General features: G+C 48.1%; 1 protein-coding gene, 1 long non-coding RNA gene and 1 pseudogene across 9 annotated transcripts; 2 read left to right on the forward strand and 1 right to left on the reverse strand.

The window, feature by feature from the left end:
* Positions 1 to 1986: 1986 nt before the first annotated feature.
* Positions 1987 to 22601, reverse strand: CUNH20orf96 (chromosome unknown C20orf96 homolog). Of its 6 annotated transcripts, XR_779661.3 has the most exons (13): positions 22390 to 22601; positions 22087 to 22135; positions 21032 to 21134; positions 16667 to 16779; positions 12522 to 12680; positions 10704 to 10800; positions 9765 to 9922; positions 9589 to 9690; positions 9347 to 9433; positions 8632 to 8750; positions 4748 to 4828; positions 3745 to 3909; positions 1987 to 2537 (listed from the first exon to the last, which is right to left on the reverse strand). XR_779661.3 is itself a non-coding variant. In XM_010621459.3 (11 exons), exons 1-11 carry the CDS (start codon positions 22407 to 22409, stop codon positions 6133 to 6135), a joined length of 1065 nt encoding a protein of 354 aa, XP_010619761.1. In that variant the 5' UTR covers positions 22410 to 22600; the 3' UTR covers positions 5895 to 6132. The 6 variants fall into 6 exon arrangements, 5 of the variants coding, with proteins under 5 accessions (XP_010619762.1, XP_019062647.1, XP_019062646.1 ...); XM_010621459.3 differs by lacking the exons at positions 1987 to 2537; positions 3745 to 3909; positions 4748 to 4828 and adding an exon at positions 5895 to 6193 and having other exon boundaries at positions 16667 to 16776; positions 22390 to 22600; XM_010621458.3 differs by lacking the exons at positions 1987 to 2537; positions 3745 to 3909; positions 4748 to 4828 and adding an exon at positions 5895 to 6193 and having other exon boundaries at positions 22390 to 22600.
* Positions 21471 to 21588, forward strand: LOC117287259 (annotated as a pseudogene).
* On the forward strand, positions 22535 to 27294 carry LOC104860330. Of its 3 annotated transcripts, none has more exons than XR_779659.3 (5): positions 22535 to 22613; positions 23367 to 23495; positions 24352 to 24478; positions 25702 to 25912; positions 26915 to 27294. It is a non-coding gene; the product is annotated as an uncharacterized LOC104860330 (long non-coding RNA). The 3 variants fall into 3 exon arrangements; XR_779660.3 differs by having other exon boundaries at positions 24355 to 24478; XR_779658.3 differs by lacking the exon at positions 24352 to 24478.

Here is a 27294-nt window from a genome sequence, read left to right on the forward strand (position 1 = left end):
GCCACTTGAAGTGGTTTGGGGACTCCCAGGGGTCTGCTGACCACATTTTGGGAATGGCTGGGCTCTAGAGTCTGCTGCAATGACGACAGCTTCAAAATCTCACCAGTCTTGGAGACAATGTCTAAATTACACTACTTTATCAAAACCACAGTTTTGACATTGACACAGTACAATTAATCAGACTACAGACCCTCCTCAAAGGTCACCAGTTCATCATGAACTCATCCTGTACCTCTTTGCATTAGCTCTATGCACTTGAACACATGCCCAAACTCAAATAACTACCTTTGCAATCAAGACACACAGCTGCTCTCAACACAAAGGAATTTACGTGTGTGTGTGTGTGTGTGTGTGTGTGTGTGTGTGTGTGTGATACTGGGGATCAAACTCAGGGCCACTGGCTGTACCACTGAGCCACCCCGCAACCCACAAGTGAGTCTTGTGGAATTAAACCTCAGGCTGGGCTGTAACTCGGCAATGGAGCCAGTGCCCAGCAGATTGGAGGTCCCAAGTTCAATCGTCAGCACTGCAAAAATAAAGTCACACCTGTGCCCTTCCCAAAACCCTGCATCCACTTATCCAGTCTCTATTTCTTTTGCTCTGTCCCTGGAGGGATGATGTGTCATCATAAGTATACATGTGGCGAGCCTTTGAGATTGGCCTTTGGTTCACTCAGCTTAATGCCCTTCTGCTCTGTCCAAATTGCTGCCTATGTCAAAATCTGTCCTTCCAATTTAGCTGACAAACATTCCATTTTATGGAACTGTCACAACTTTTTAAGCCACTCACCAGTTGGAAAGCATTGGAGTATTTCCAGATTTGGGCCATTACAAATAAAGCTGCTATAAACACTGAGACCAGATTTCTGTGGCAACGTGAGTTTTCATTCTCTGGGCTAAACCCCGAGGAGTGTGATTGCTGGCTCATGTGGTAAACTGTTCAACTCCTAGGAAACTGCCACAAGGATTTACACAGTGCCCACATCACCTAACGTTCTCACCAGCAATGTAAAGAGATCCAGTTTCTGCACAACCCCACCACAATTTGGTACGATATATTTTTTAGTCATTCTGATAGTTTCAGAACAGTGCCCGTCATAGTTTTAATTGTACTTCTCTAATGACTAATAATGTTGAGCTTTCCTGTGCTTATTAGCCATCCCCAAATCTTCTTTGGTAAAGTGCTTGATAGAAGTTTGGTACAGACTACGTATTTGTCAAAGTCAAGTAAACTTACACTTAGATCTGTATATTGTTTTACACAAATTAACCGCAAACGAAATATATGAAAAATACCGAACTCCGGTTAATAACAACGTGTGGAAGTACTTAGCAGGGAGAGTACTGATTCTTCAGTTTACTCTGAAATACGTCCAGAAAATGGATGGATGGATAAAGGTGCCAAAAGGTGAAAAGCTACGTGTTATAGGAAGTGTAAGGCACTGGTCAGAGTAGAATCTAGGTGAAGGGGGATTCGCTGTAAAGTTTTTTCAACTTTGCTCTCTGAGTTGTTCATAAAATATTTGAAGAAATGCATCTGATACTGAATGACATCAGGTTACAGAAGAAGTGTGTTCATTCATTAAGTAACTCAGGTTGTTGTCGTTGTTGATGTTGGGTTGTTTGGGGGGAGGTTGGTTTCGGGGTTGAGCGCTGATTTTTGTAGTTGTTTTAGTTTTTGGTTTTTGGTTTGGTTTTGGTTTTGTGACACTGGGGATTGAACCCAGGGCTTCCGCTCTGAAATATATCCTTAGTCCCTTCTTTTTCCTCTTATCTTGCGACAGGTTTTTGATAAGTTGCTAAATTGTCCCGGCAGGGCTCAAACTTGCCTCAGCCTCCTAGAAAGCTGGGGTTGCGCGCGCGCCACCACCCCGCGCTGACTCAGCAAATTCCCGCACCTTGAGAAGCAGCTCTGCGCCAGTTCTGCGTCCCGACTCCGGGAATGACAGTAACGGAGACCGGAAAAGGCCCCTGACACCACGGCTGGCTAATATGCATAAAAGAAATGCGTAATATCAGATAATAACTGCAGCTGTGAAGAAAACAAATGCGTGCAAAGAGATGGGGAGAGGAGAACCAAGTCAGAGACAGCAGCCATAGCAGACCTCTGAGAAAGCGGGCGCCTGGAGACTGCTCGCTGAGGCCGCCGCGCGGAGACCTTGTGAACCGCGTTCCGAGGCCGGGAGCAGCCCGGGCCCAGGCCAAGCAGGAAATGAGCTCTGCTGTTGGGAAGAGAGACGCGGGCGGCGACTGAATAGGGGGAGACCTGAACCCGAGCTAGTCCCAGGCAGGGACCAGGCAACAGCAACCGGCGCACAACAAAGGCCTGTGTCTCGCCACACGAATGGCCGGAACGGTCCTCTCCAGGTGCGGACTCTGCAATCAGACGCCCTGCTTCCAATTTACAAACTCCGGGTGCTTTACCCGAGGAGCCCGCCGGTGAGTCCACCGCCATCTGCCGGCGGCGATACGTGGTACACAGGCGCCACCGCTGGCTTTCGGAGTTAGTTCCTCTGGTGTCCCACGCATGAGAGTCAACTAAATACACAGAGATGAGCCTTAGAACCGGGGATCCCATGACACTTCCAGTTACCCAATATTAGCCCCACTCACTAAGCCCCTGTATAGACATCTCAAACACTCCTACTACAAATTACAATAAAGTGGGCACGGTGGCCCAGACCTGTGATCCCCAGCACTAAGGAGGCTGAAACAGGAGGAACAGAGGTCGAGGCCAGCCTGAGCTACATAGTGAGTTCAATCTGAACTGCATAGCGAGATCTTGCCTCGAAAAATAAAAATAAACTTGAGATTTAAAAAATTTAACTGCCTTTTCATCTAAGTGTGCCTGCCCACAATCGTGATTATACTAAATTCTGCACTTTTGGGACCCTCTGCATCTTAAATTCAAACTGTCTGTACCATTAAAAGTTGTGACCATTGGGCCAGAGATTTAGCTCAGTGGTTCCAGCGCCTGCCTTGCAAGCGCAAGGACCCTAGTTCAATCCCTAGTACAAAAAAAAAAAAAAAAAAAAAGTCGTGACCATTAATCCTGATATATCAACTTCACTGATATATCAGATTCCTAGTAGATGAATAAAGCACTCTTGCGGGTCACAGAGGTGAGGCATTGGGTACTGTCCCTCTGGGACTGTTTCCTACTCGACTTCCAGCCAGCATGAACTGAGCAGTTTTGCTCCATCACATGCTTCTACCATGATGTTTCTGCCTTGGAGCCACAGGCCATGAACTGAATACTCTGAACTGTGAGCCAAATTAAACCTCCCCTCCTTTAAATTGTGGGTGTCACATATTGTGTCCCAGCAACAAGAAAGCTAATACGAGTGCTGGCATTCTGGATATGGTCAGCCCTTGCATCCACTGCTGTTTCCCTCTGCCTCTTGCCCCCACTGACCTTCAAAACATTCCTGTGCAACTTGCCCAGACCTCTGCATGGGTGTTACATCTTGCCAGACACTGGGCCTCCTGACACTTCCAATTTCCCACCTAGACACCTTGGTGTCTTGTTCACCTGCCACCTTGTAGCTCAATGGTCAAGTTGTACTAAAGGCTCTAGCCAAGGAACAAAAGCAATAAAATTAAAGGGTATTCAGCAATGACAGAAAGCCCACTTCCAAGTATTTGCCAATCAGCCTGCTGCAGAAGCTCATTCCCTATGGTTCCTGCCCCTGACTCATTCCCTGCTTCTCTACAACCTATCCTGTTACCTAACTAAAACACACACCAGTTATCAAAGGTAGGTGGGCAAAGCAGATGAGCAGGAAGCTCCAGGTCTGTCCACAAGAGGGAGTGTGGGAGGCCCGCTGCAGAAAGATGGTTCCCTTGACAAGCCTGTCTGGAGGTGATTTATCCGTGAACTCCTGCTTCACCACGTTTGGGACTTGGGTTGCTGTAGAGGAAGAGAAGTACGGGTGTCTCAGATATGGCTGAAGGACCAGGGCACAAGCAAACCTAGGCCCTGAGGCCCCCGCTAAATGTTTCAGAACGCTGTTAGGGCCTACGTGAAAAAATCTTAATGGTGTGGAAACCCAGGGATTCTTTTGAGGTGAGATAAGGCCATGGGGTGTGTGGTAGGCAGAAGAATGCTCCCCCAAAGATGTCCTCATTCTAATCCCAGGGACCTTTGAGTAGCTGTGTTCCACGGCAAAGTGAGACTGCAAATGGAGCTGACTGGAAGAGAGGGAGATTCGATTGTCCTGGATGATCTGTGGCTTTAAAAAATGGAAGGAGGAAGTAGAAAAGGCCCAAATCACTTTAGAGAAAAAACTTTTATAAAGGGCAAAAGGCACAAATTCAGTCCCTCAAGCCCTTTTATAGAAGCACTGGACTCATAATTATAAAAATCACTTGTCTCTATATTTTTTTTTAATATTTAATTCTAACATCTTGCTTGGGACAATCATAAGGAAATTTTTTCTTTCAGTGATTGAAATTTAAATGTGCTTAATTAGTCGTATACTTTTGTGCAACAAACAACTCCAAAATTTGATAGTCACGAGAGTGGAGCCTCATGACTTAATCACTTCCCCAAGGCCACTCTTAAAACATTACATTGGCTCAGTTTCAACATGAATCTTGGAGGCACAAATTTTCAAGCCAAAGCATCACCCAAGTGGTCAAGGAAGCTGATGCTAAGATCCTCTGCCGCTTAGCTGAGCTCTCAACAGTGCCATGTTTAAATCAAACTGCTGTACACGTCCCAGCCTGGCTTGGAGAAAATCACTCACCTTTTCACGCTTTCATTTCTTCATCTGTAAAATGACAGCAACTCTTACATCAGCCAGATGTTCTTGTGAAGATTTAATGAGCTGATATATATAAAGGAGAGGTAAGTTCCATTTAAGTATTTGCTCTTACGTCCAACACTGCCAATCTGTTTGGAGATCCAAATGGTCCTGGAGGATGCTTGGTGGCTTGCCCTAGGTCATGTGCCACCCTCTCCCCTGCTGCAAGTACAGCACATGATCCGGACAGAAAGAGTGGGCACTTTTCCCTCACAACTGCCTCCAGGTGGGCACACGCTACAAGTAGAGGCAGTCACAAAGGACTTCAGACTTTGGCTGAAAAGTGTGGGACAAGGCCACTGTCTCCTCCCACCATATGCACAAGCCCAAAAGATGCCGGAATATTGGGTCCAAAGCAGTACTGACCTCAGGAGGGGGACAGAGTAGAGAGGTAGAAATTGGGTCTTTGTTACCATTACACAGTTTCTGGGTAAAACCTCACCTACACTGTTCATCTGTGCCCACTAATTCAGGTCAATTTGAGTTGGTTGTTCTGTTATCGCTAACACTGTCTCCTAACACACAAAAATAGGTCCTGGAATGGCGGGGGGCTCTTGGGAGCCAGGGCAGTCTGGGTACTGAGGAAGCCAGCTGTGAGAGGGAGTGTGGAGTGCAGGCCATTGATTAATGAGTGCTATTGGGACCTCTGACCAACAGAAGGAGACGTGTACAGGATTGGACAAGGGAGAAGTCGAGCTGCAGTACAGGACACAGACAGCTGCAGCCAACGCCCAGGGAGACCTGGGGCCAGAAAGCTCTTCAGAGTGGTTCCGAGTTGGACCAAGACATCTGGACCTTTATGTATCACATGGTTGTTGAATGTAAGGAGCCAGACCTCAAGTGAGTGGCTCTCTGTGGCTGAGGCCACCCTGAGTCCTTGCTTTGGAAGCAGCTGGGCAGTGAAGGTCTGCAATGTGGGGCTTGGTATAACTTCCCCAGCAGCAGAAGGAAGCCATCGAGACTTGGGCAGGGGACCATCCAGCACCTCTCCTGAGGAAGGTCAGGCCCCAGAGGCAGTCAGCACAACACATTCCTACCACATCTCCTGCAGACCTAGCTGGGGACCCCATACACCAGCACACACCAAATGCAAATCCATATTTTATTCGTTAAAAAAAAAGAGACAGCTTTAATGGAACTCCCTCTTAGCCAAAGAACAGCACCAATGGGAAAAAAGAGAAAGAGGGAAAAAAGAAAAGCTATAGGCAGAAAGGAGGAGGGCTGCAAACCAGGGTCTGGATGGAGACACGGTCTTGGAAGAAAACCAAGGAAGGCTCCAGGTGCTAGGGAGACAGCAGGGAGAGCAGGGTGGCCCACGGCACAGCCACCTAGAAAGGGAGCAGCTCCTCCACGGGGATGTTGAGGATGATGTCCATGTCTGGGGGGCACCTGATGGGAAGCAGCAGAGGAGTGTGAAGGGCCAAGAGGGCGCCAGAGCTAAGGGGTGAGGGGCACAGCCCCCGGGGAGCCCTGCTCTTTAGAACGCGGGAGTCCACTGGAGGGCCCATCCCAAAACACAACCTGCGACCAACTACGCATCCATACGTGGGTGTGTGCGTGTGCGCGTGTACACACACACACACACACACACACACACGCAAAACAACATGAGAAATAGAAATGAGTTTGGCAGGAGTGATGTTTCCCTAAAGAGGACTGAGACGCTCAGGACAATCACTCTTTGAAGTTGGCACAATCACTACATGCTGAGCAAGTTACTTCTCTCTGACCCTCACACCCCCAGTCGCCACCTGTGTGGCAGCACCACGTGTCAGGCTACAGGTCAGCCTCAATCTCCTCTTCTGCTCAGTGAGGGTGCGGGCTCAAGCTCAGCCACTGGTAGGAGGGGCCATGACATCTACATCACGTGCTAGCCTGTTGCCGGTGCTCAGAAGATGGCATTAGTCTTCCCAGAAAGGAGCAGGAGAGACACGTTCCCTCAGCAACACAATCCCCAATCAGTGACTAGCACAGACAGAAAAGAAGCTCTAGGATTATATTTTCCCTCCACTGTTCACTGTTCAATCTTTTTTTTTTTGCTTTTTTGCTTTGTTTTTGAGATAAGGTCTTACTGTATAGTTTAGGCTGGCCTTGAACTCACTCTGTAGGCTAAGCTGGCCTTGAATTCATAGCAATCCTTCTGCCTCAGTGCCCCAACTGCTGGGATTACAGGCATGCACCACCACACCTGGCTTTGAAAGTTTTCATGATAATAGTTTTTAAAAGCTACATCTATACTCAAATTTCTATCTCCTATCGATCTCTGTCCTTTGAGGTTGACACTTAACCACTTGATGGCTGTACACAAATGTCCCACTTTGGCATGGAACACTGCTTCCTGTGCCTAGGACTCCCTTCCTTCCTAAGGGCAACAGTGAGGCTGCTGCCCCTGGCCTCTGCGCCTCTCTGCTCCTGCAAAGGGATGGACTACCTGAATGCTGGCTCTGGAGAGGAGGGCCCTCGGAAGCCCAGTCCCTCATCTCAGCCACAAGCCCACCAAAGGACCACGCTCTTCTCCGCTCTGCTCCAAGGGCCAGATGTCCAGATCCACCTCGACTGGGTGGCTCAATCTGCCTGTCAGTTTAGGGTTAGGAAGCCAGGTGTCTGCAGACATAAGCCACATTCTCTCAAGTGAACTTTTAGCAGTTAAGAGTGGTAATCTAGCCCATACTGGACTCACCTCTTTCAGTCTTATTTCAACAAGTTTAGAATCCAGGTGAAGGCAGAGGTGCCAACTTACAACATCCCCAGGGACCCTGCCACTGCCACCTGGCATCACTCTCCCTTCAGCTTCTCTCCAGCATCTTTGCCCAGTGAGCCTCTATGCCACATCCTCAGGGAGACCTTCTCGATGGCCCCAGATTCACGGCCTGGGACACGCTTTCCCAACACCACAGGCCTCTCATCAGCAGCTCCTGCCCAGCGGCCCAGGAGCCCTCCTGGCTCAGCCCCAACTTGACATTTGTGTCTTATTGTCCGCTAACTCTGGTTCACACCTTGACTCCACAGTGGCAGGGACAAGTGTGATAGCCTTTACTTATACGGTTGCTGGCACTTCATAATGGAACAGCGTTTTAGGACAGAAGAGAGGGAAGAGAAGGGGGTGGAAGAAAGGGAAGGGATGGAAGAAAGCAGGAAGAGACAAAGAGGGAAGTAAACAATTTGCAAAGGCCAGGCTCTGTCACACAGGAATCTGTGGTGCCTTGTGCAGAGGCCTGGCCTAGGGATCCTCAGCCCAACCACAGAGGGCCTGATCCAAAGAAGGGCAGGCAAACAACTAGTTTGGGATTTTTTTGTTGTTGTTTTTGTGTTGGGAAGAAAAAAAAAGGGTTGAGCGAAGGTAGTCTAGGTCAGCCTCGAACTTGCTTCGTAGCCCTACCTAGCCTCAAACTGACAGTGCTCCTTCCTGCCTCAGCCTCCTAAGTGCCAGGATTATAGTCATGCAGCAACACACCTGCTGAGAATTGATTTCACAACAAAAGAACTTCTTCCCTTGGCGGGCAGAAGCCTGTGTCTTCTAGGCATGACTTCCTTGGGACGAATCACGCCATTCACTCCTGCCTTCTCAACAACCCACCCAGCTGACACAGGGAATCTGGGAACCAGAAGGGTCCTTAGAGATGACATAGCCCAGCCTGCTGGGTACCAACAGGAAAATGGGCCAGAGATGGGAAAGCTTACATCTGCCTGTGGCCAGTGGCAGAGCTGAGGTGGACACACGGGCCTCCTCCCTCCCGGCACCAGGCTCTGCCGTCCATACCAGGCAGCCTTCCCTGGTAAGAGCCTCCTAGAGCAGGGTCTGAGACAGCTGCACAGAAAGCACGTACTTGGGTCTCCGAAGCAGAACATCCTCAAAAATGACCTCCCGCAGATCCCGGACCCGGGCCTCAAGCGCCTCCACATCAGCTCTTAATGTGGGCATTTTCTCCTTCAATTGGTCAATAAGCTGAGGGGAAAGCACCACAGGGAGAAGTGAGACGCCAAATGGCCCCAATTAAAGGAAAGGGGGCAAAATGCACAGGGTGCAGGAAGCTCTGGGGAAATGACATGGCCTTATCATAGGGACAAGCGGGACCGGGGTGGGGGTCCCGAGTTAGTGTCAACAGTCAATGGTGCTAGGAAAGGTGAGGGCTCTTGGCGAACAGAACTGCGTCGCCTGCCATGAAGACAAATGGAAGCTGGCTGGGGAAGGGCACTCGGATCAAGAGCCCACGAAGGTGCAAGAAGATGAAAACCCATTCGAGGGGTGGTGACAGTGAAGCTCATTAGCACAGAGCTGAGGAGGGGTGCACAGTGCACAGTGGCTGAGCAGGAGGTGCCTGCAGATGCTGCTAATGGGTCACAGCCAGTGACCGTGGCCAGAGGCAAGGCCTCAGCCAGCACGAACCCTCTTCACAGACCAATGACAAGTGACAGGAACAGCACTGGCAAGGAGGAAGACAACACCAGAGTCGGGCATCAGGAGAAGCCTGCACCCCACAGCCTGGGAGCTGCCCGCCCCACTGCTCCCTCTGAGGGACCACAGCTTTCCTGTGCACTCACTTCTCTGCACTTGACCACACATTTCTGCTGGCACTGGCTGTCCCGCATCACCTGCTGAAGGGTCTTGTCATAGGGATATTGGGTTTTCTGTGGACAAAGGAGAGGTCTGACCCTGGGTGTCTTCCTGGGCAGCAATGCATGGCAGATATGGGGTGGGGGCGGTCCAGTGGGCTACAGGCAGAAAACAAGGAAAGCAGGACTGGGGCAGCACTGGAGACCCATAACAGCCACTGGTGACTCACCACCACCAGGGAGCTCCAAACTTTTCTCTTTTTCTCCTGCATTGCGTTGGACAGAGTCTTCAGCATCATTCTGCGCATCTCACTGCGGTTATCCAGCTCCTCCTGGGGGCCAGCAGAAGGGGTGGGCCACTAGATCCGCCTCCCATGTGGTCCAGGGCAGTAGCCAGCACCCCTACCTGCTGGCTGTCCTTCGCCTGCTGCAGCTGGCGCACAAGGCTGGCAATCTGCACAGACCTGGCAGGGTACTCAAGGTCCATGTACGTGCTCAGGAAGCTCACCAACTCCTGGGTGTTCTTGATCCTGGTGTTCAGCTGCTCTGCCTGCTGCTCCAGGCCTGGGGAGGGGTGTGGAGAGATCAGAGTGACAGGAGCAGGGCCTCCCCTCAGAGGCCACTCCAGGACACTGGGCCCTTCTTGGCTAACAGAGTAGGGTGTGGGCCGAGGTGAGCTCACAAAACTCAGGGACGTGGTGAAAACGTATCCCCTAGACAGTGCCCCACGTATGCAGGAGGCAAGGTAATGCTGGGAGGAAAGAGATCTTTAGACCAGTGAGACCAGGGAGAGCGGGTAACACTGGCTCTCAAGACACAATCCCCGGGAGGATAGAGACAAAGTCTACCCGATTCCCACGTGGAGGGGATTCTCCATGTCTGAGCCTGTCTGGCATACCCCCTCCCCCAGAAAGCATCTTGTCTGCTCAGGAGGAAGCCATTGGCCCTGCAGGATGGAAACCAGCAGACCTCGTTCCTGGCCCAGCCACTCACTCCCAGAGGGACCTTGACAGGGAACAGAGCCAGGCTAGGACTGGATCCTGGCTCCGGGCTGTATAACCTTTACCAGACTCCTTCACCTCCCTTAGCTTCCATTTCCTCGTCTGTAGGTGGCTGTAATGACTGAATATACATGGGCCTAGAAAATGCAGACACCTATGGCCTGGAATGTGCTAAGTGCTCATAAATTAAGCTCTGAGCTCTATATCTCAGCAGTTCCACCTGCCACTGAGGAATAAGAGGGGTCTGATGGGTTCTGAAAGGCAGGTTCAGGTGAATGCCTTACAGCTGCCCTCCCCAAAGGGCCAGGGGTGAGGGCCACAAAGTCTGCCCCTGGGCTTCTTACTGTTCTTCTTGCGTTCCTCCTTCTCTCTCCACTCCTGAAGCTCAGACTCTGACCTCTGTAGCTTTTTGTTTGAGTACTCCAAGATGTCCATCATGTTCTGCAGAAGTGCTGGGGTCAGTTCACCTCAGCCTCTGCTGTCCTTCAGCTCCCAGCCAGCTGTGGTCACGCAGCACTTCCTCAGAGGAGTCCCCAGGACCAGCAACCTGGCCAGAAGCTAGAGAACAGTCACCTCCCACCCACCCCATCCCCCAACAAACTCCTCACCTGGGCTTCAAGGCCCTCCTTGATCTGACCCAAGTCAACCCCTCCCTCTCTGACCCCTTCCTCACAACTTACTGTCCAGCCTCATACAGCACCATATGATCCTTGAGTCAGCTATGCTGCTCTCGCCCCAGGCCATGGGCATCTGTTCCTTCTGCCAGTTAACACCTACTCTTTGATCGCAGCCCACTTTCTCCAGAAGCCTTCCTGGTGCTCACATGTCTGGGCTCCCCAAGTCCCCCACTCCCAGCACAGCACACTCACAAGGCTTTCTAACTGCCTGTGGTCCCCGTGAAGAAGAGCTTGATGTGGATGAGGTTTCTCATGATTGCTGTTCGCAAAGGTTCCCAGGGGACATCAAAGATAAACAACAACGACAAGAGACCAAGGGACCACTAACAGAAGGTTTGGAGAATGTTCTACATTTCCTTGGACTATATGTCCTTGGCCTTGATCCCTGCTATAAACTGAACTGTGTTCCCTCTAAAATTAATACGTTGAAGTCCTAGCCCCTCGGCATGACTGCACGTAGAGACAGGGCCTGTAGGGAGGTGATCAAGGGTGGGCATAAGGGTGGCTCTTCATCTGAAGGACCGGTGACCTCACGAGAAGGAACACCAGTGCTCGCTCCATGTGCACAGAGGAAAGGCCACGGAAATCACGGCAAGTCAGGAAGAGAGGCTGTACCAGAACCCAACGGCCAGCCCTGGATCTTGGATTCCCAGACTCCAGAACTGTGAGAAATCAATTTCTGCTGTGGAAGCTGCCCAGCCTACGACATCTTGTTAAGGCCGCCCAAATGTCTCCTCACTGAGCTCACTGAACACCGAGTGACTTATACAGCAACTAAAACAGTCCCCAAGGAGCCTGGATTTTCTCTACACCTCTCAGACTCAGTGTCCTCTATCCCGCTCCTCTCTGGGCAGACTTTGGACAAAGAGAAATCACTTCATTGACCTATTTCCCTGTCTCTTCTCCAGCCCAAACTCCTGGGTCACCTGGGAACTTCTTGCCCTCTCACCACATGTCACCACATCTCCCCCAGAGGAGGCAGAGGACGCTCCCTGGGCTCTCTGCAATCATTCTTCCCCCACAGACCCTAAGTGCCAAAAGCACACAGATCCTGGTGCCAGACTGCCTGCAGTCAAGTCCCAACGCTGATCCTTGCTAGCTGGGTGACTCTGAACAAGTCACCTATTCTTTTTCTGCCTTTCCATTTCTTCATATGTAAGGTAAGACAGGAACAGCAACCTCCCTCGAGTTACCCCTCAACCTGGAGATGGGGAAAGCACTTAGCATCACAATGTGCAAACATCTGCTTCTGCTGCTGCTGCTGCCGCCACCAGCAGCGATGGCTGAACAGTGGCAGCTACTTCCTCTTGCAAAGGTACCATGTGTGGTGGCTACAACTTCCCTTTGAGGTGAGCACTAGTGTGCCCCACTTGACAGAGCACCACTCGGACCCGACTCCAAAGCCTGGGCAGGTGGCCAAAGTGTAGATGGGGACACAAAGGAAATAGGGCAAGGAGTCAGGAGAAAGCAGGGCTCGGGGCTCACCACCGCGATGTCCTCCTGCTGCAGCATGGCCCACACTTGCAGCGCCGTGCTAGCCTCCGTGTCCAGGATGGTTCTGACCGCCTCTTCATTCTGCTTGGTGAGGAAGCACTCATGGCTGCAAACATCCTGGAGCAAGCCCCGCTGGTTCCGGAGCATCAGCTGTGGCCAAGGACAGGAACGGGTGTTTTGCCGGAGTCAGAGACCGTGTAGCCTGGGGACCTCCCCTCTCACCATCCTCATCCTGTGCAGCCTCCCCAGTAAATGTGCCGCAGATGGAACAGGGGCTCCCCACTGTCTGTGCATCAGTGCCCTAAAAGTCCACTTGGAAATGCACATTTTCCCATAATTTCATATCTCTGAGGTAGGAAGACATCTGACAGATGTTAGTAGGAAAATAAAGTTATACCTATGATCAGTGGTGTCTGAGAATCAATGAAATATTCTATTAGGATAACAGCTATGGTAATGATATGATAATAATGACAAATGCCCCAGATGAGTCAGAGAGCAAAAGGGACGGGCCAGGTCTGGACGAGAAGCAAGGGAAGCCAAATGGGTGGTAACAGCCACTATTTCCTGTCCCATCGTGCAAGGACCCTGTGGATATCTGAGGGGGTAAGTGACTTGTGTAAGGCACGGAAAATGGATAATAATAATAACAGAAATAACCCTTGTTGAGTGCCCACTATATGGGAGGGCAGGTACCATGCGTTGCTGTGCAGGCAACACATGGCATCAGTTCATCCTCCAGCCACCCTATGCCCATGAACTCTACTTTGCTGATAAGTGGAGGCTAAAGAGCCTATGTGACTTGTCCAATCTCAACCAGCCAAGTGGCAGTGCTGGAACTGCAGCCAGACTCCTCAATCCCAATGCCCGTCTTTCTATACACTGAGACAAGAATTCAGTGGGCTTAAGACTTCAAGGGGCAGGCAAACCAGGCAGCGACTACGACTTGGATGTCATGCCTAGACATTCCTTGGTTCAAATGCCAGTTCTACCACTTACCATCTAAGGAAACCTGAACAAGTTAATGACCCTCCCAGAGCCTAGTCCAATAAACCCTGTGAATAACTTATACATGTTCCAGAGAGCTGCTATGAAAACAGATGAGATACAATTCACAATCAAGCCACTTAACGGCCGTGCCTGCCATGCTCAGCATGCACTCAGTGAGCAGGCACTGATACCTGTCCGGCTCTAGCCCTCTGCCCTTGGCCTGTTGGTGCTCTGCTTCATGTCCATCCTTCACCAGAATCTACACTTTCCCAGCCCTCAGCTTCTGCATTCCTGATCAGCCGTGCGGAGTACCTGCTGCTGAGCACTTGGCAGCCCTTACCTCACAGCGACCTCCACAAGGAGCGCTACTGGGAGACCCAGGCACTTCTGAAAACGGGACCCCAGCATCAGGTACAGCAATGGACCCATGGTCACACATAGCAGAGCCGTTGTCCTTAAGGTCTGGGCTCCCACCACTCCACTAAACAGCCTCCCCATCTCCAGGCCAACAACACAAACACCTATGGAAACGCCCACCTCCAGTGCTTGGCCCACACCTGCCTTGTGAAAGTTGGCAACAGGAATCTGCACTTAACACACATCCCGCTCCCGGCTGAGTCCGAAAGAACAGAACACAATGACCTCGGCTTTAGAGATGGATTCCTCTCACCACCAAAGCTAAGGTAGAGCCAGCTGGGACTCTTCTGTGGCTCACCTCAATCTGTAATTATAGCTTACAATATGTCTTCCCATTTCCCAACATTTCTCTCCTAGGACTTGTCACCTAACATAAAAGACATTTTTCTTATTGCCTTCTTGTTTGTCTCCTACTAGCACACCACAGCCAGGAGAGCAAAGGCTGTCTCTGTTCTGTCACACCTCTATGGCCAGCACACAGGACAGTGCCTGGAGCTCCATGAATATGGGCTGAATAAATTAATGAGAAATTGTTCTTTGAGGTTGGGGGGTTGTTTTGTTCTGAGGTACTTGGGATTGAATCCATAACCTCCACACCAAGCTATATCCAGATCTTTTCTACTTTTTAAATTTTGAGACAGGGACTCACTAAATTACTGAGTTGCACAGGGTGGTTCAAACTTGCAATACTCCTGCCTCAGCCTCCCAGAGTGCTGGAATTACAGATATGCGTTTTTTTTGTTGTTGTTGTTGTTGTTTTTATGGGGGGGCTAAGGATTTAGCTCAGTGGCACTGCATGTGACTCCAAAGCACAAGGTCCTGAGTTCGATCCCAGGTACCAAAAAAAAAATTATTTATGGAGCCAGAGATTTAGCTCAGTGGTGCCACTGCCTGCCTCTCAAGTGCAAGATCCTGAGTTCGATCCCCAGTACCATAAATAAATAAATAAATAAATATAATTTATTTATGATGTGCCTCTGCTAAGCCCCATAACTACACAAACTCTGAATGCCTGTTCATATCTGCATCCCCAGTACTCAGTACAGTGCCTGGCACATACTTGCTCAGAAAGAATTCAGAGTGAAGCTGGGCATAGGGGTACATGCCTGTAATCCCAGCACTCTGGGAGGCTGAGGCAAAAGGATTGCAAGTTCAAGCCCAGCCTGAGCAGTGTAGTGACTTAGGGTGACTCTGCCTCAAAATTTAAAAAAGGGGCTGAGATATAGCTCAGTGTGGAGGCTCTGCCTTCAAATCCCAGAACTGTAAAACAGTAACTGTCATTTGTTAAAGGGCTGAGGATGTAGCTCAGTGGTAGGGCACACCTCGGTTCAATCTCCAATACTCCAGAGACTGAGTGGTCCCAGCTTACTTGGCATAGAACACAAGGCCCTGTGGGCCAAACCCCTTTACCCCACCATCTTTCCCACCCCCACCTGCTCCAGCCACGCCACCCCCAAGGCCTTGCACTTGCAGTTCCTCTGCCTGGAGCACGTCTCCCTCAGCTGTCCACATGCTGCTTCCTCACACCCTTCAGGTCTCAAAGGCCAGCACCTGACCAAGCTCTCTACAGTGGTCACTGGCGCCCCCTCGGCCCTAAGCTTATTCCTCTGCCTCCCCTCCCCCTGCTCATACCATCACTTCACATACACAGGTGTCTTGGCTGCCGTCTGTGTCCCCCAGTAGAATGTGAGCCCCCGGAGGTCAGAGACCCCATCACTGGTGGATCCCCACACTCGGGACAGGGCCTGACACATAGCAGGTGCTGAAGAAATATTTGCTGAACAAATGAACAAATGACTGACTGATTACAAGGTACTATCAAGAAAGGGCTGAGAGCGCAAGGTTTAGAGTCAAATTGTCCAAGTTCATGCTCTACAGCAAACAGAAACACATAAACTCTTTCAGGTTGGGATAAAAGTAACACGAGAAACTGAAATCCCCTTTTTAAGAGTACTGAGTCCCTGAAAAACAATTTTGCAAAATTGAAAGCTAATGTAGGAAAAATGATTTCAAAGCAAATACTTTTTTTCCTTTTTTCTTTATAATCATTGTTCAATGAACTATTAAAAATTTTCTCGCTGGGCATGGTGGCTCATGCCTATAATCCCACCACTGGGGAGGCTGAGGCAGGAGGATTACCATGAGTTTGAGGCCACCCTGGACTACATAGTTAGTTCAAGGCCGGCTTGAACTACAGACCAGGGTCCTGCCTCAAAAAAATAAAACAAAACAACTTTCTTCAAGAAGTCAAGAGTTCTGCAGTACTTGGTAGTATTTATAACACTTAGCATCTACGAAATCCATAAAACAATGTATGACTAAAAAAAAAAAAATTAGGCACAATGGGCTCGGCTGATGGTAAACGTGATGGGGAGGCTTCCAAGGTCTGTGTCAACGTGCACCATGTTCCACGAAGGACAACAGACTGGAAATGTTAAGACAAGCCACTAGACTGCATCCCTAACACAGCAAAACTGACTGTTTTCCTGAATCTAAACACAACAACAATAGCTTGTATAACTGCCTTTGCCCCCTGCTGTGTGACCCAATGCCTTGAGCCTCAGTTTCCCCTCTGTAAAAGAGGAAGGGTACTGAGTACCTGTGGGCCTGCTGTGAGGAGGAACTGAGTCAAGTCTGGCGCCTGCCAGCTGCTCAGAGCATGTCTATGACATCCAGGGCCCTGTCTCCTGCCCCGGGACCCCAGGCCTGTGGGAAGATGCTCCTCATACCCTCATTAGCTGGGGTTTGGCAGATATCTTTCCTGGGTGTGGCTTCTGCCTTATTCGTCCTTCTGGATTCTTCGGCTGGTTTGTCACCAATGGGGTGAGCTTGGAGGGCACTGCTGGAGACAAATAGGAGAGGACAAGGAGAGGATAAAGGTGCAGGCAGGCCTAAGACCAGTTCCCAGGAAATGCAAGGAGAGGTCCCAGGCACCATCCCATCCACTCACGACAGACAGAGGCTGCGACGCTGGACAGAGGACAAAGCTTCCACCCACCAAAAGTGCCAGGCCCACTCTCAGCACAGGTGGATAGGCAGACAGAGGACTGGGGCAGTAACCCACACATCTTTTTTCTTTTGGTATGGGGGACTCAAACTCAGGACCTTGTGCTTGTGAGGCAGGCACAACACCACTGAGCTAAATCCCACATACACATACTTCAATCACAAGCGTTCCGAAACTTGATTCAGGAAATTGCCCAGGCTGGTCTTGAACTTGTAGCAATCCTCCTGCCTCAACCTCCCAAGTCGTGGGGACTTATAAGGGTGTGCCACCATGCCCAGCTGCAAAGTATTCTACGAAGGGTGAATCTAACAAACGTTAGACCTCCACACCCAACTGTCCAGTCAGAAGATCTGGGAACTCACACTTTTTGTGCCCTGCCAATTGCTGTCAGAGCAGGGGACAGTAACTAAATGAATGCATGATTACAAACACTTTAGCATACTTCCTTTAACAACTGTATCTAAATCGAGTATCTAGGCCTGAGTCCAAATCTCTGCTCTCTCACACCTTGGGAGCTGATGGAAAGGTTAATGTTGTGTTAAATGTATGAATATCTGTATATTTCTGGTATTTAATTGTATTAAGAGACAACGATTAACAGGTTAATCTTGTGTTTTAATTTTAAAGGTGTAAATGAGATTTTGATTTAGATTTAAGTTGAAAGGCTTAAGAAACTCCCACTAAATGTGTAAAGTTACAGAAATTCTTAAGAGAACATAAGATTACCCATACTTGAAGTCCATTTATTTGATATAAAAGACTTATTTAAATACCCAATGGGTTTTTGTTAATCACAGAAATAATTCTTGAAAATGAAAATGAATGTATTAAATTTTACAACATGGCTTAGAAGACTTAAGGGAATTTAACCAAATTCCAAAATCCCCTTACAAGTATTTACAAAACTTGCAAGATTCATCAGCTGAACCTAAATGCTTAAGAAAGACTTGTAGCTTTAGTAGTATTTATTTACTTTTTTTTTTTTTTTTTTTTTTTTTTTTTTTACATTTTTTGAGACAGGGTCTCACTATGTAGTTGAGGCTGACCTGGAACTCACTATGTAGCCCAGGCTGGTCTCGAACTCACAGCGATCCTCCTGCCTCAGCCTCCCGAGTGCTGGGATTACAGATGTGCACCACCACGCCCGGCAGTAGTATTTATTTTCATTTGTGGAAGTAACCCTGATTTGTCTTTTTTTCTAATTAAACTTTTTATGTGGATATAAGTTCAGATTCACATGCAGTTTGGAGAAATAACAGAGAGATCCTGTGTTCCCTGTACCCAATTCTCCTAGTGGCAACATTGTGCACGACTATGGCTCACTGTCACCGACTGCACACTGACACGGAGGCAGACAAGAGGCAGAACCTGTCCTCAAGCACGAGGACTCACCTGTTGCCTTTTACAACCACATCCACTCCCTCTCTCCAACACTGTCCCTAAACCCTAGCATTCATTAGTCTGCTCTCCACTTCCATGACTCCATGTATAAGTGCAATCGTACACCGTGCAACTTCTGAGATTGACTTTTTTCATTCAGCATAATTCTTGGAAGATTCACTCAAGTCGCTGAATGTACCAACAGTTCTTTCCTGTTTATTGCTGAGTAGTAACCCATGGTATAGATAGGTCATTGTTTGTACAACCATTCATCTGTTGAAGGACATGTAGGCTGCCTCTAGTTTTGGAGGGTAATGAATAAGGCTGTTATGGACATGAATGTTTTCACAGTAGCTTTTGTGTGAACGTAAGCTTTCATTTCTCTGCAGTAAATGTCTAAGAGTGCAACTGCTAAAACCAACTATGGCGGCACATACTTGTAGTCCCAGAATCTGGGAACCTGAGGTAGGAGGATCATGATCAGTTTGAGGTCAGCATGGGCTACATACTGAGTTCAAGGCCACCCTGAACTACGTAGGAAGACTGTGTCACACAAAAAAGAAAACAGAAACCAGGAATACTAGCACATGCCTGTAATCCCAGCACATGAGGCTGAAGCAAGAGGATTGAGGTCAGTGTAAACTACATAGTGAGTTCAGGGCCAATCTGAACTATATAGTGAGACCCTATCTCAAAAACAAAAGAATCCAAGTGCTGGGACATATGGGAATTGCATGTGGAATGGAATTTCATGAGAAAACTCACTACCAGGAAGGGCATTGCAGTGCATAACTATAATCCCAGGCTGAGGTTGAAGTGGAGACAGGAGAATCCTGGGTTCAAGCCCAACCCGGGTAACTTAGTGACTTATCAAGACTCTGCCTCAAAATAAAAAAATTTTTTTTCAAAGAGCTAGGGATACATCTCAGTGCGAAGACCCTAGGTTCATTATTCCATACCATAAAAAAGAACAAAGGAAGGAAGAATAGGAAAGGAAATTCACTACCCTACTCATTTCCAGAGAGCTGCACCATCTTACATGCCCACCAGCAATGCGTGCGCAATCCAGTTCTAGAGGTGCCCGGTCCCACTGCCCCCACCACAGTCAGCGGAGCCTGATGGGAAGCTCAGCCTCTACTCATCCAGGCAATGAGGCACAGCAGGCAGTCGGCATCAGTGTGGCCCACAGGGAAGCCAACTTTACATCCTCCCACTCCAGGGTCCTCAGGCAATGTGAGTAATTATACACATAGATATATACATAGGCAAGTTACAGTATTTATGAAGTTCATTTCAGGATACTAAATACTTCAAAATATCTGTAATTAAAAGGAGTGTTAGGTCTGACGCGGTTGAGCAACATCGCTTTACGTGGATAATCTTACTTAATTCTCAGAACAACCCAGTTGCTATCCCTACTTCACAAATGAGAAGCCTCAAGCTCAGAGAGATGAACGACTTTCCCAACTGAATCAACAACAGAGCCAAGATGTGAGCCCATGTCTGCCCAAGTCAAGGCATCAGAAGTTCCCTGGAAAGCGCCACGTGATGTGGCACAGCTGACCCTGTTCACCAAGCCCCATTTTTTTCCCCTCCTTGACACACATCTGGACTCCATTTCCCACTCTTGTGGTTAGACAGGTCCTACGACTTGATTTATACTGCCCTTGGAATGCATGTAAAAATGATGTTATTTCAAGTGTGAGCCCAAAAAAAACTGCCCCCAAATCATCAATGTTCCCTCTTTCCTCTCTGCCGTTTGGACGCTGAAGTATGTGGCAGAGGAGTTCAAGACTTTATCAAACATCAGAGCTAAGGTTGAGGGAGCCTGGACCCCTGAATGACCATACAGCTCTAAGCTCAAACTTTCCACTACAGCAAGTTTGAAAACAGTCCACTTGGTGTTTGTAACTTTGCTCAGTAGTCCAACTGAAAATCTGACTTGGAAAAAACCTGTATGACTGAGAGAGTCACATGTCACATCTCACCGCAGACACAAAGGCGTGATGCGTTCTTCTAAGCACCGCCCTCACCCACATAAGATAACATATAGCGCTGGTGCCAGTGTGCTTAAACATTAATCACTGTGCGCTTTTTTTTTTTGCATTTTATTTTCATAAAATAATGGGGCTCCAAACTATGGGGCTCCAAAGAAAGTTAGTGACAGAACAGTAAAGCTAAGAGGAAAACTGTGAGAACCACAATAAAGAAAAAAATGGTTGAAAATTTGTTAAAGTCTGGAAAAATTAATCTACAAATGTAATTTTTGGGCCACAAAACCAATTTGATTTTCCATTATTTTTTATGGGGAAAACATGTTTAGTTCTCAAACTGTGATGTTCAAACATGAATTTGGGACAAATTGAGTTCAACAGCCAAGGTATCACTGTATTCCCTCCTCTCAGATCTACAAATGCTTTTCAGTTTTTATTTTGAGACACAGTCCCACTAAGCTATCCAGGCTGGACTTGAACTTACAAATCTCTGCCTCATTCTACCAGTGTTCTGGGATTACATGCATGAGACAGCACTCCTGGCTACAAGTGTATTTTGACATTAACGGGAAATAAACTACATTATCACTTGAAATCAAGAGGTTATTTGCTACATCAGTCTGCCTACCTTAACACGAACAGTGTCACCCAGGGCCAGGAGGACCCTATCTTGTCCCCAAGCCCCACACCAGTGCCCAAGTGCCTCTCCCCACCTGTATTGCCTCTACTAGAAGTCTTCATTTTGCTTTTGTTATGGCTGCTGGTTTGTTGAAGTGGAGGCAGAGTCAATGGCTTGGTTTCATGCTTGGACCACTGCTGTGGAATATAATTCATCCAAAAATCACATTGTCAGTCACACAGCATGATCTGTTCACATCATTGCTACAACCTTTACAGATTATCTGTGAGCTTAAGTAAGTAACTTTAGCTTCTGAAGCCCCAATTTTCTCCTCTGTAAATGAATATAATAACACAACTTAAATCTATGGGTCAATGCAAGAATTCTGAGAGGGCTGGGTCTGTAACTCAGTGGTAAAACACTTGCCTAGCATGCTCCAGGACCTGGGTTCAATCTCCAGTACAATTTTGTTTTGTTTAATCCAAGAGATATCTGTGAAGCATGTGATAAATTTTGATAAGTACCCAAAATGCATCGCTTCTTGGCCTTTTTGGCTAAGATCAAGTGTAGTATCTGTTCTTATCAGTACCCATAAATGCTAGTAGTCACTCCTGTGCCCTGCCTTACCAGGCATTGAACCCAGGACCTCTCACTGAGCTACACTCCAACCCAGACTCTTTCTATTTTGAGACAGCATCACAGATAAATTGTCCAGGCTTACCATGAACTTCCAATCCTCCTGCCTCAGCCTCCAGAGTAGCTGAGATTACAGACAGGCACCACCGCACCCAGCCAGCTGTCTTTTTTTAATTTTTTTTTTTTCCTTAATCACCCAGGCAGAAGTTACTAAGCATGTCAGGCTGTGTGGTGCTAGGAACTGTGAAACAGAAGGCATGGAAAAGACCCAATACCCACCCTCAGGAACTCTAAATAGCAATGAGAAAGCAATAAATGAGCAGCACAATAGGCAATAAGCGCGGGAATGAGACTCAGAGGCTTGCTCTGGGTCCCACAGAAAGTGTGTGTGTCACAGCTTGGACTGGAGTTCAGGTCTCCAGACTATCTTGAGGAACAGCCACCTTCATGGGAGTTGAAGGCAGGAGGACTTCAGGGTCAGCAAACCCCTATCCCTAGCTCTCCCGGACTCACCAGAAACTGGGACTTGCGGGCCGTGGAGTGAGTACTCAAGTGGCTGGATCTGAAAAGAGTTGGAGTGAGAAAGAACCTCCATCATCTTCAGCCCAAAGAGCTACAAGCAGCAAACTAGGAATGCCAGGAGTCTCGAACCCAAAACCGAGGTTTCTCGGACGCAAACCCAAGCGGAAGCGGAGCAGGGAGAGAGATCGCGAGAAAGGCGGGTAAGGAAGACGCGAGCGGGGAAGGGCGCGCGACCACCAAGGTTGGCAGAAGGGGCACGCATGCGCATCCGCTAACCGCCGTGCTCCTACTTACTTCGGAAAGACGTGAGCCATTGGCGAAACTAGAATAGTCACGAGTCTGTGGTGCCCTGATCCTCTGGGATGCCTGTTCGGCTTCTCCAACTTCCTTGTCTCTGCGTGGTTCGGGAACTCAGGCCCCTCAAACTTCTCAACAAAACCGGGCACTTTCACTGGTGTTTTGGTCTCCAAGGAAACCAACGCCGACTACGGAGTGTCTGGGAGGACTAATCTCACAAGGTAAAGTGTAGCGCTCCCCCCTTTCTTCCCAACGTGGTTTCAAACATCCGTTTGCCGTCGCCCATATTCCTAAAGAATTACATTTTTTTCTCTCTTTTCAGACTTTCATCACCTTCTGCCTTCCTCGTCTGCTCTCCTGGCTAATGACATTTCTATTTCAGTTTAAAAAAAAAAAAAAGTCATGGAGATCAATTAACCCAAGTTCCTAGCACCTCATTTACCGCAGTACTTGCCTCCTTTCTCTGCATAAATGGACTTTTTTTCAAAGATAATGGCCCAGCAACTCTCCCCATTTTCCCTCACCTCACTCCCCCCCCCACTCCTTATCCCCATCACAAGTATACTAACATGTTTTCATTTCTATTTTTTTTAAGTGATACTTCTCCAGCTGCCCTCCCATGGCTGCTTAACTTTACAGCAAACTCCCAGAGAAGTTTGTCTGCTGCTTCCCTTTTCTCTCCTCCAACCTCTGCCTATCCACTGATGCTGCCCTTGTCAACATCATGCAGCATTTGACATGGCCAATTATTTCCTCCCTTGGGACATTTTCTTAATTTGGTGTCCAGGAAGCCACTCTCTTTTGAGTCTTCTCTGCTGGTGCCTCCTCTTCTCCCTTGATTATTCTAGTGCTGCAGGACTTGGTCCTCACCCTCTGCCTCTTTTCTCTCTCTCTCTCTCTCTCTCTCTCTCTCTCTCTCTCTCTCTCTCTCCTCTCTCTCTGTCTATTCTCACCCCATTCATGTTCCTTTCCAGTTTCATGCATGGCTTTGGATGCCATTGTACCCAGATACCTTCCAGACTTGTATCTCCAGCCTCGACCTCTTCCCTGAATTCCAGCCACACCTCCATCTGCCTACGCAGCCCCACTCAGGTGCCCAACAGGTAACTCTTATTTGTGTCCTTTCCCGAGAAATGTGTTTCCCTATGGCAGCTCTCCAAACTCACCCTCATCTCACCCCTCATCCCACACCAACTCTATCAGCAGATCTTGTCTTGTATTTACCACCACCATCACCATACATGTGCATGCAATACACTTTCACAAACACACACACATACCCTTCTTTGTACTTGAACCTAAACAGGTGGGAGTACTAGGTCCCACCCCTGCCCTACTCTGATTCTCTTCCTGCACACCAGATGTGCTAGATAGAGTAGATAAAGCATACGTGTTAAAAGGGCATCCATTTAAATACACTTGGGAAGATGCAAATAATTTGAACTCGCCTAAAATTTAGTAGTGGACTGGTACTATCGAGCACAAGAGCAGAGTTCCCAATCTTTTTCACCTCTTAAAAGTTATAAAATTATTTTTTTGGTTTTTTTAGGTCTTATTTGCTTTTTCTTGTATAAAAACCCTATCTTGTAGCTACTTCTGGAGCCTGAGTCCTCTGGAGGCAAGAGTTCATTCAGTGTGGGTTTTTACGAGACAGTCAGTGCATTCCTGGTAGGGAGAATTAGTGAACACAGCCTCTTTTCAGAGGCCAAGAGTCAGGTAGCTCGCAGGTCTTGGAGATGGCATTAAAGGTGACCTTGGCAAAGCTGCCCAGAATGGCAATGCAGCCCCTGGAAGAAGTATAGTGATCAGTGGCAGCCAGCAGCTGCAGCAGCTTCTTGGGCACAGGGATTGATGTGATGCCAGCGCCTGGGAGGACGGGGACAAAGCACACCGACACAGGGCTACAGGGCCTGTCACCTCCCAAGGTCAGTGTGGGGCTCACTAATCTTCTTCTCTCAGCAGCTCTCCTAATGGGAACAGAAGGCAGCCACTGCCATTCAAGTTCTCCATTGTCCCCTTGTGGACAGAATGTTTTCAGTGGCACTACACATTGCAGTACACAGAAGACACTACCATGGCAAAAGTAGTAAGTCTGAGACAGGAAGCTCACAAGTTTGAGCCCAGCCTATGAAACTTAGCAAGTTAGTGTGATGTGACCCTGTCTCAAAATAAAATAATTTTAAAAGGGCCAAGGATGTAGCTCAGGGCAAAGACCTTGGGTTTAAAGAAATAGGAAGCAGCAATATGTGGCCTACCTGGGTGGTTGCCTATCCAACAGCCATTCCTCCCATTCCTCCCAGCTAACGGACCCTGACCTTGTCTCTACATGAGGCCCCAGCCCAGGCAATGATTGGTCTGAGCTGGGACTCCTGGGCCTTTCCCAGGAGGACAGTCATAGGCACATGATCAAAATCTGGCCAAGGATCCAGGGTAAGAAGTCTAGTGGGAGACTTTGGGATAGATTTTAAACACTTTTTAAAACTGAAAACTATCTTTTGTCCACTGGGAGACATTGTCATGTCTGCGTGGGATTCCTGGAATTATGGGAATGTGAAGGGAGTTGGCCAAAGATAATATACTGGGCAAAGGGGAGAAACCTGCTCCTTAACTCCTTCACTGAGCCATAGTATTGACCAACCTTGTCACCTATGTAGAAATTACTGAAGGTTAAATAACCAATAACCTTACTGGGTAGCTATTTTGAGCTTTCTGTGACTTTCGGGCCAAAACATCCCACTGAAGTCCACATACTGAGGCAAAACAAGGTAGAAGGAACCTATCTGAAACTCTTGCATGATAGTTATCTCCCTGCCCTGACTGCCTACCAAATGCTGAGCTGCTCCATTAACGAGAAATAAGCTAACTTGCTTAAATCCCCATATTGAGGGTCCCTGTGTTACAGTACCTTAGCCTATATCTCAACTAATTTTAAAAGGGGAGGAGCTGGGATGTAGCTTAGTGGTAGATCACTTGCCTAGTATGTGCAAGGTTTAATTTCGCCACCGTGAAGGGGGGCGGGGGGTGGCCATGTCACACAGCCAGCGTAGGCACCCATGAGAATTACCTGCTCCACACATCTCAGTTCTGTCAGTACCATTACAATCTCTACTGGCAAATTTTTTAAAATACACATTTGTAAAAGTGCTCTCATGTAATCAAGACCAGTGTGCCAGGGGGGCTACCGATAAGCACCCCATAACTATCAAACCCTTCATGGGAACTGGGATTGGAGAAGACCCCATCTGCACTCCCACCGGTCTCAAGGGAATTTTTGATTTCATGAGGACCTGATGGAACCTCCCACCCCAGGCACAGGTGAGCAAGATGAAGCAGCCCTTCTGTCCTGCAAGTTTTGGTGATGTGTGTGACAGAGGACCAGTTCTGCCAGCTCCGGCCTGCATCCCTGACACCATGAAGCTGCAGTACCAGCTCTGAGCTGCATACTTCAGACTTAGGAGAAAAAGAAAGAAGCCTCATTCGTATGCAAGTTACCACTACTCTAGACATCTCTGCTGCTCAGGTATTCCCACCAACTAGCATCGTGAGTTTCCTCATCAAAACTCAGCTGCCATGGGCTGGGGATTTAGCTCAGTGATTTTTCTGCCTGCCTCGCAAGCACAAGGTTCCAAGTCTTATCCCAGGTACCAAAAAAAAAAAAAAAAACCTCAGCTGCCATGTGCTGTGTGCTTACAAAGCACTGCACAACTGTGTTGTCTTCACACCTATCAGTTATAAAGAGTGAGCAAAACAGCACCCAGGTCTGATAGATGCTCCTGAGATAGGGCCCTTCACCTATCCAAGCCTCAGTTACCTGCCTTGTAAAGTAGAGACAATGGTACCTTGTCCAGACTGATCAGGTAGGTGCAACCTGCACATTATTGCCTGTCCTGTTTTTGTTTGGTCTGGTTTTTGAGGCAGGTTGGCCCAGGCTGGCCTTGAACTCGTGGGCTCAAACAGTCCTCCTCCCTCCACCTTCTGGCTGAGACTAAAGTGAGCACCATCCCACCCAGCTTGCCCTATTATTTTTCCTAACATAATCCCTGAGTCAGACATAGTCTAAGCAGTTTATATGACGGTGGCTAGGAAAAGAGGTGAAAGTGATTAATTTAGGATGTACAAATATTTTGGAAGAACTGCTCTCATGATTTGCCAAGAAATTGGTAAAAGATTTGGGAGAAAGAAAGAACAATTGAAAGTGGGAGCCAGTATGGTGGTATGTAACCCAGCTACCTGAGAGGCTGAAGGCAGGAGGATTTTGAGTTTAAGACCAATGTAGGCAACATAACAAAACCTTGTCTCAAAAAAAAAAGGCTAAAGAAGGATATATATGGAAACTAGCGCACTACATTCAGACAAAAAGAGAGAAGAGGCCACACGAGAGAAACACTGGGGGCAGAGCCCAGTGTGAAAGCGACTGCCTAACGTGTACAAGGCCCTGGCTTAAAGCTTTGCACCAGGGAGAAAAAGAGAAAGACAGGAGACCCTCACATTTTCAAGCCACTGAGCCCAGATTTTGTTCCAGGCAGCTGCCAAACATTGGATTTCAGTCTTAGAAAAGCAAGACACCTCTCACTGTTTCCTTCTGTGACAGTAATCCAACAGAAATAAATAAAAGCTGGTCTGTTTCCATGGCCTCAGTGCCCATCTGGATTGTTCTGTTCCCACCGAACTTGCCCAGCCCCTGAAGCTCTTGATTCAATAATCTGTCCAATACAACCTGAGAAAAATGAAATTAATCATTTGTCCACACACATTCCGACCAAATTCTTACAATACAAAATATTGTTAGTTAAATAGAACCCAATCCACAAGTCAGATCTTTTCAAAATACAGATATCTTTAAAGTTAGAGACAAAGCTGAGCATGGTGTCCATGCTTATAATCCCAGCAGCATTTGGGAGG

This window comes from Fukomys damarensis, unplaced genomic scaffold, assembly GCF_012274545.1.
Source record: "Fukomys damarensis isolate Sample0158 unplaced genomic scaffold, DMR_v1.0_HiC HiC_scaffold_22, whole genome shotgun sequence".
NCBI classification, from domain to species: Eukaryota; Metazoa; Chordata; class Mammalia; order Rodentia; family Bathyergidae; genus Fukomys; species Fukomys damarensis.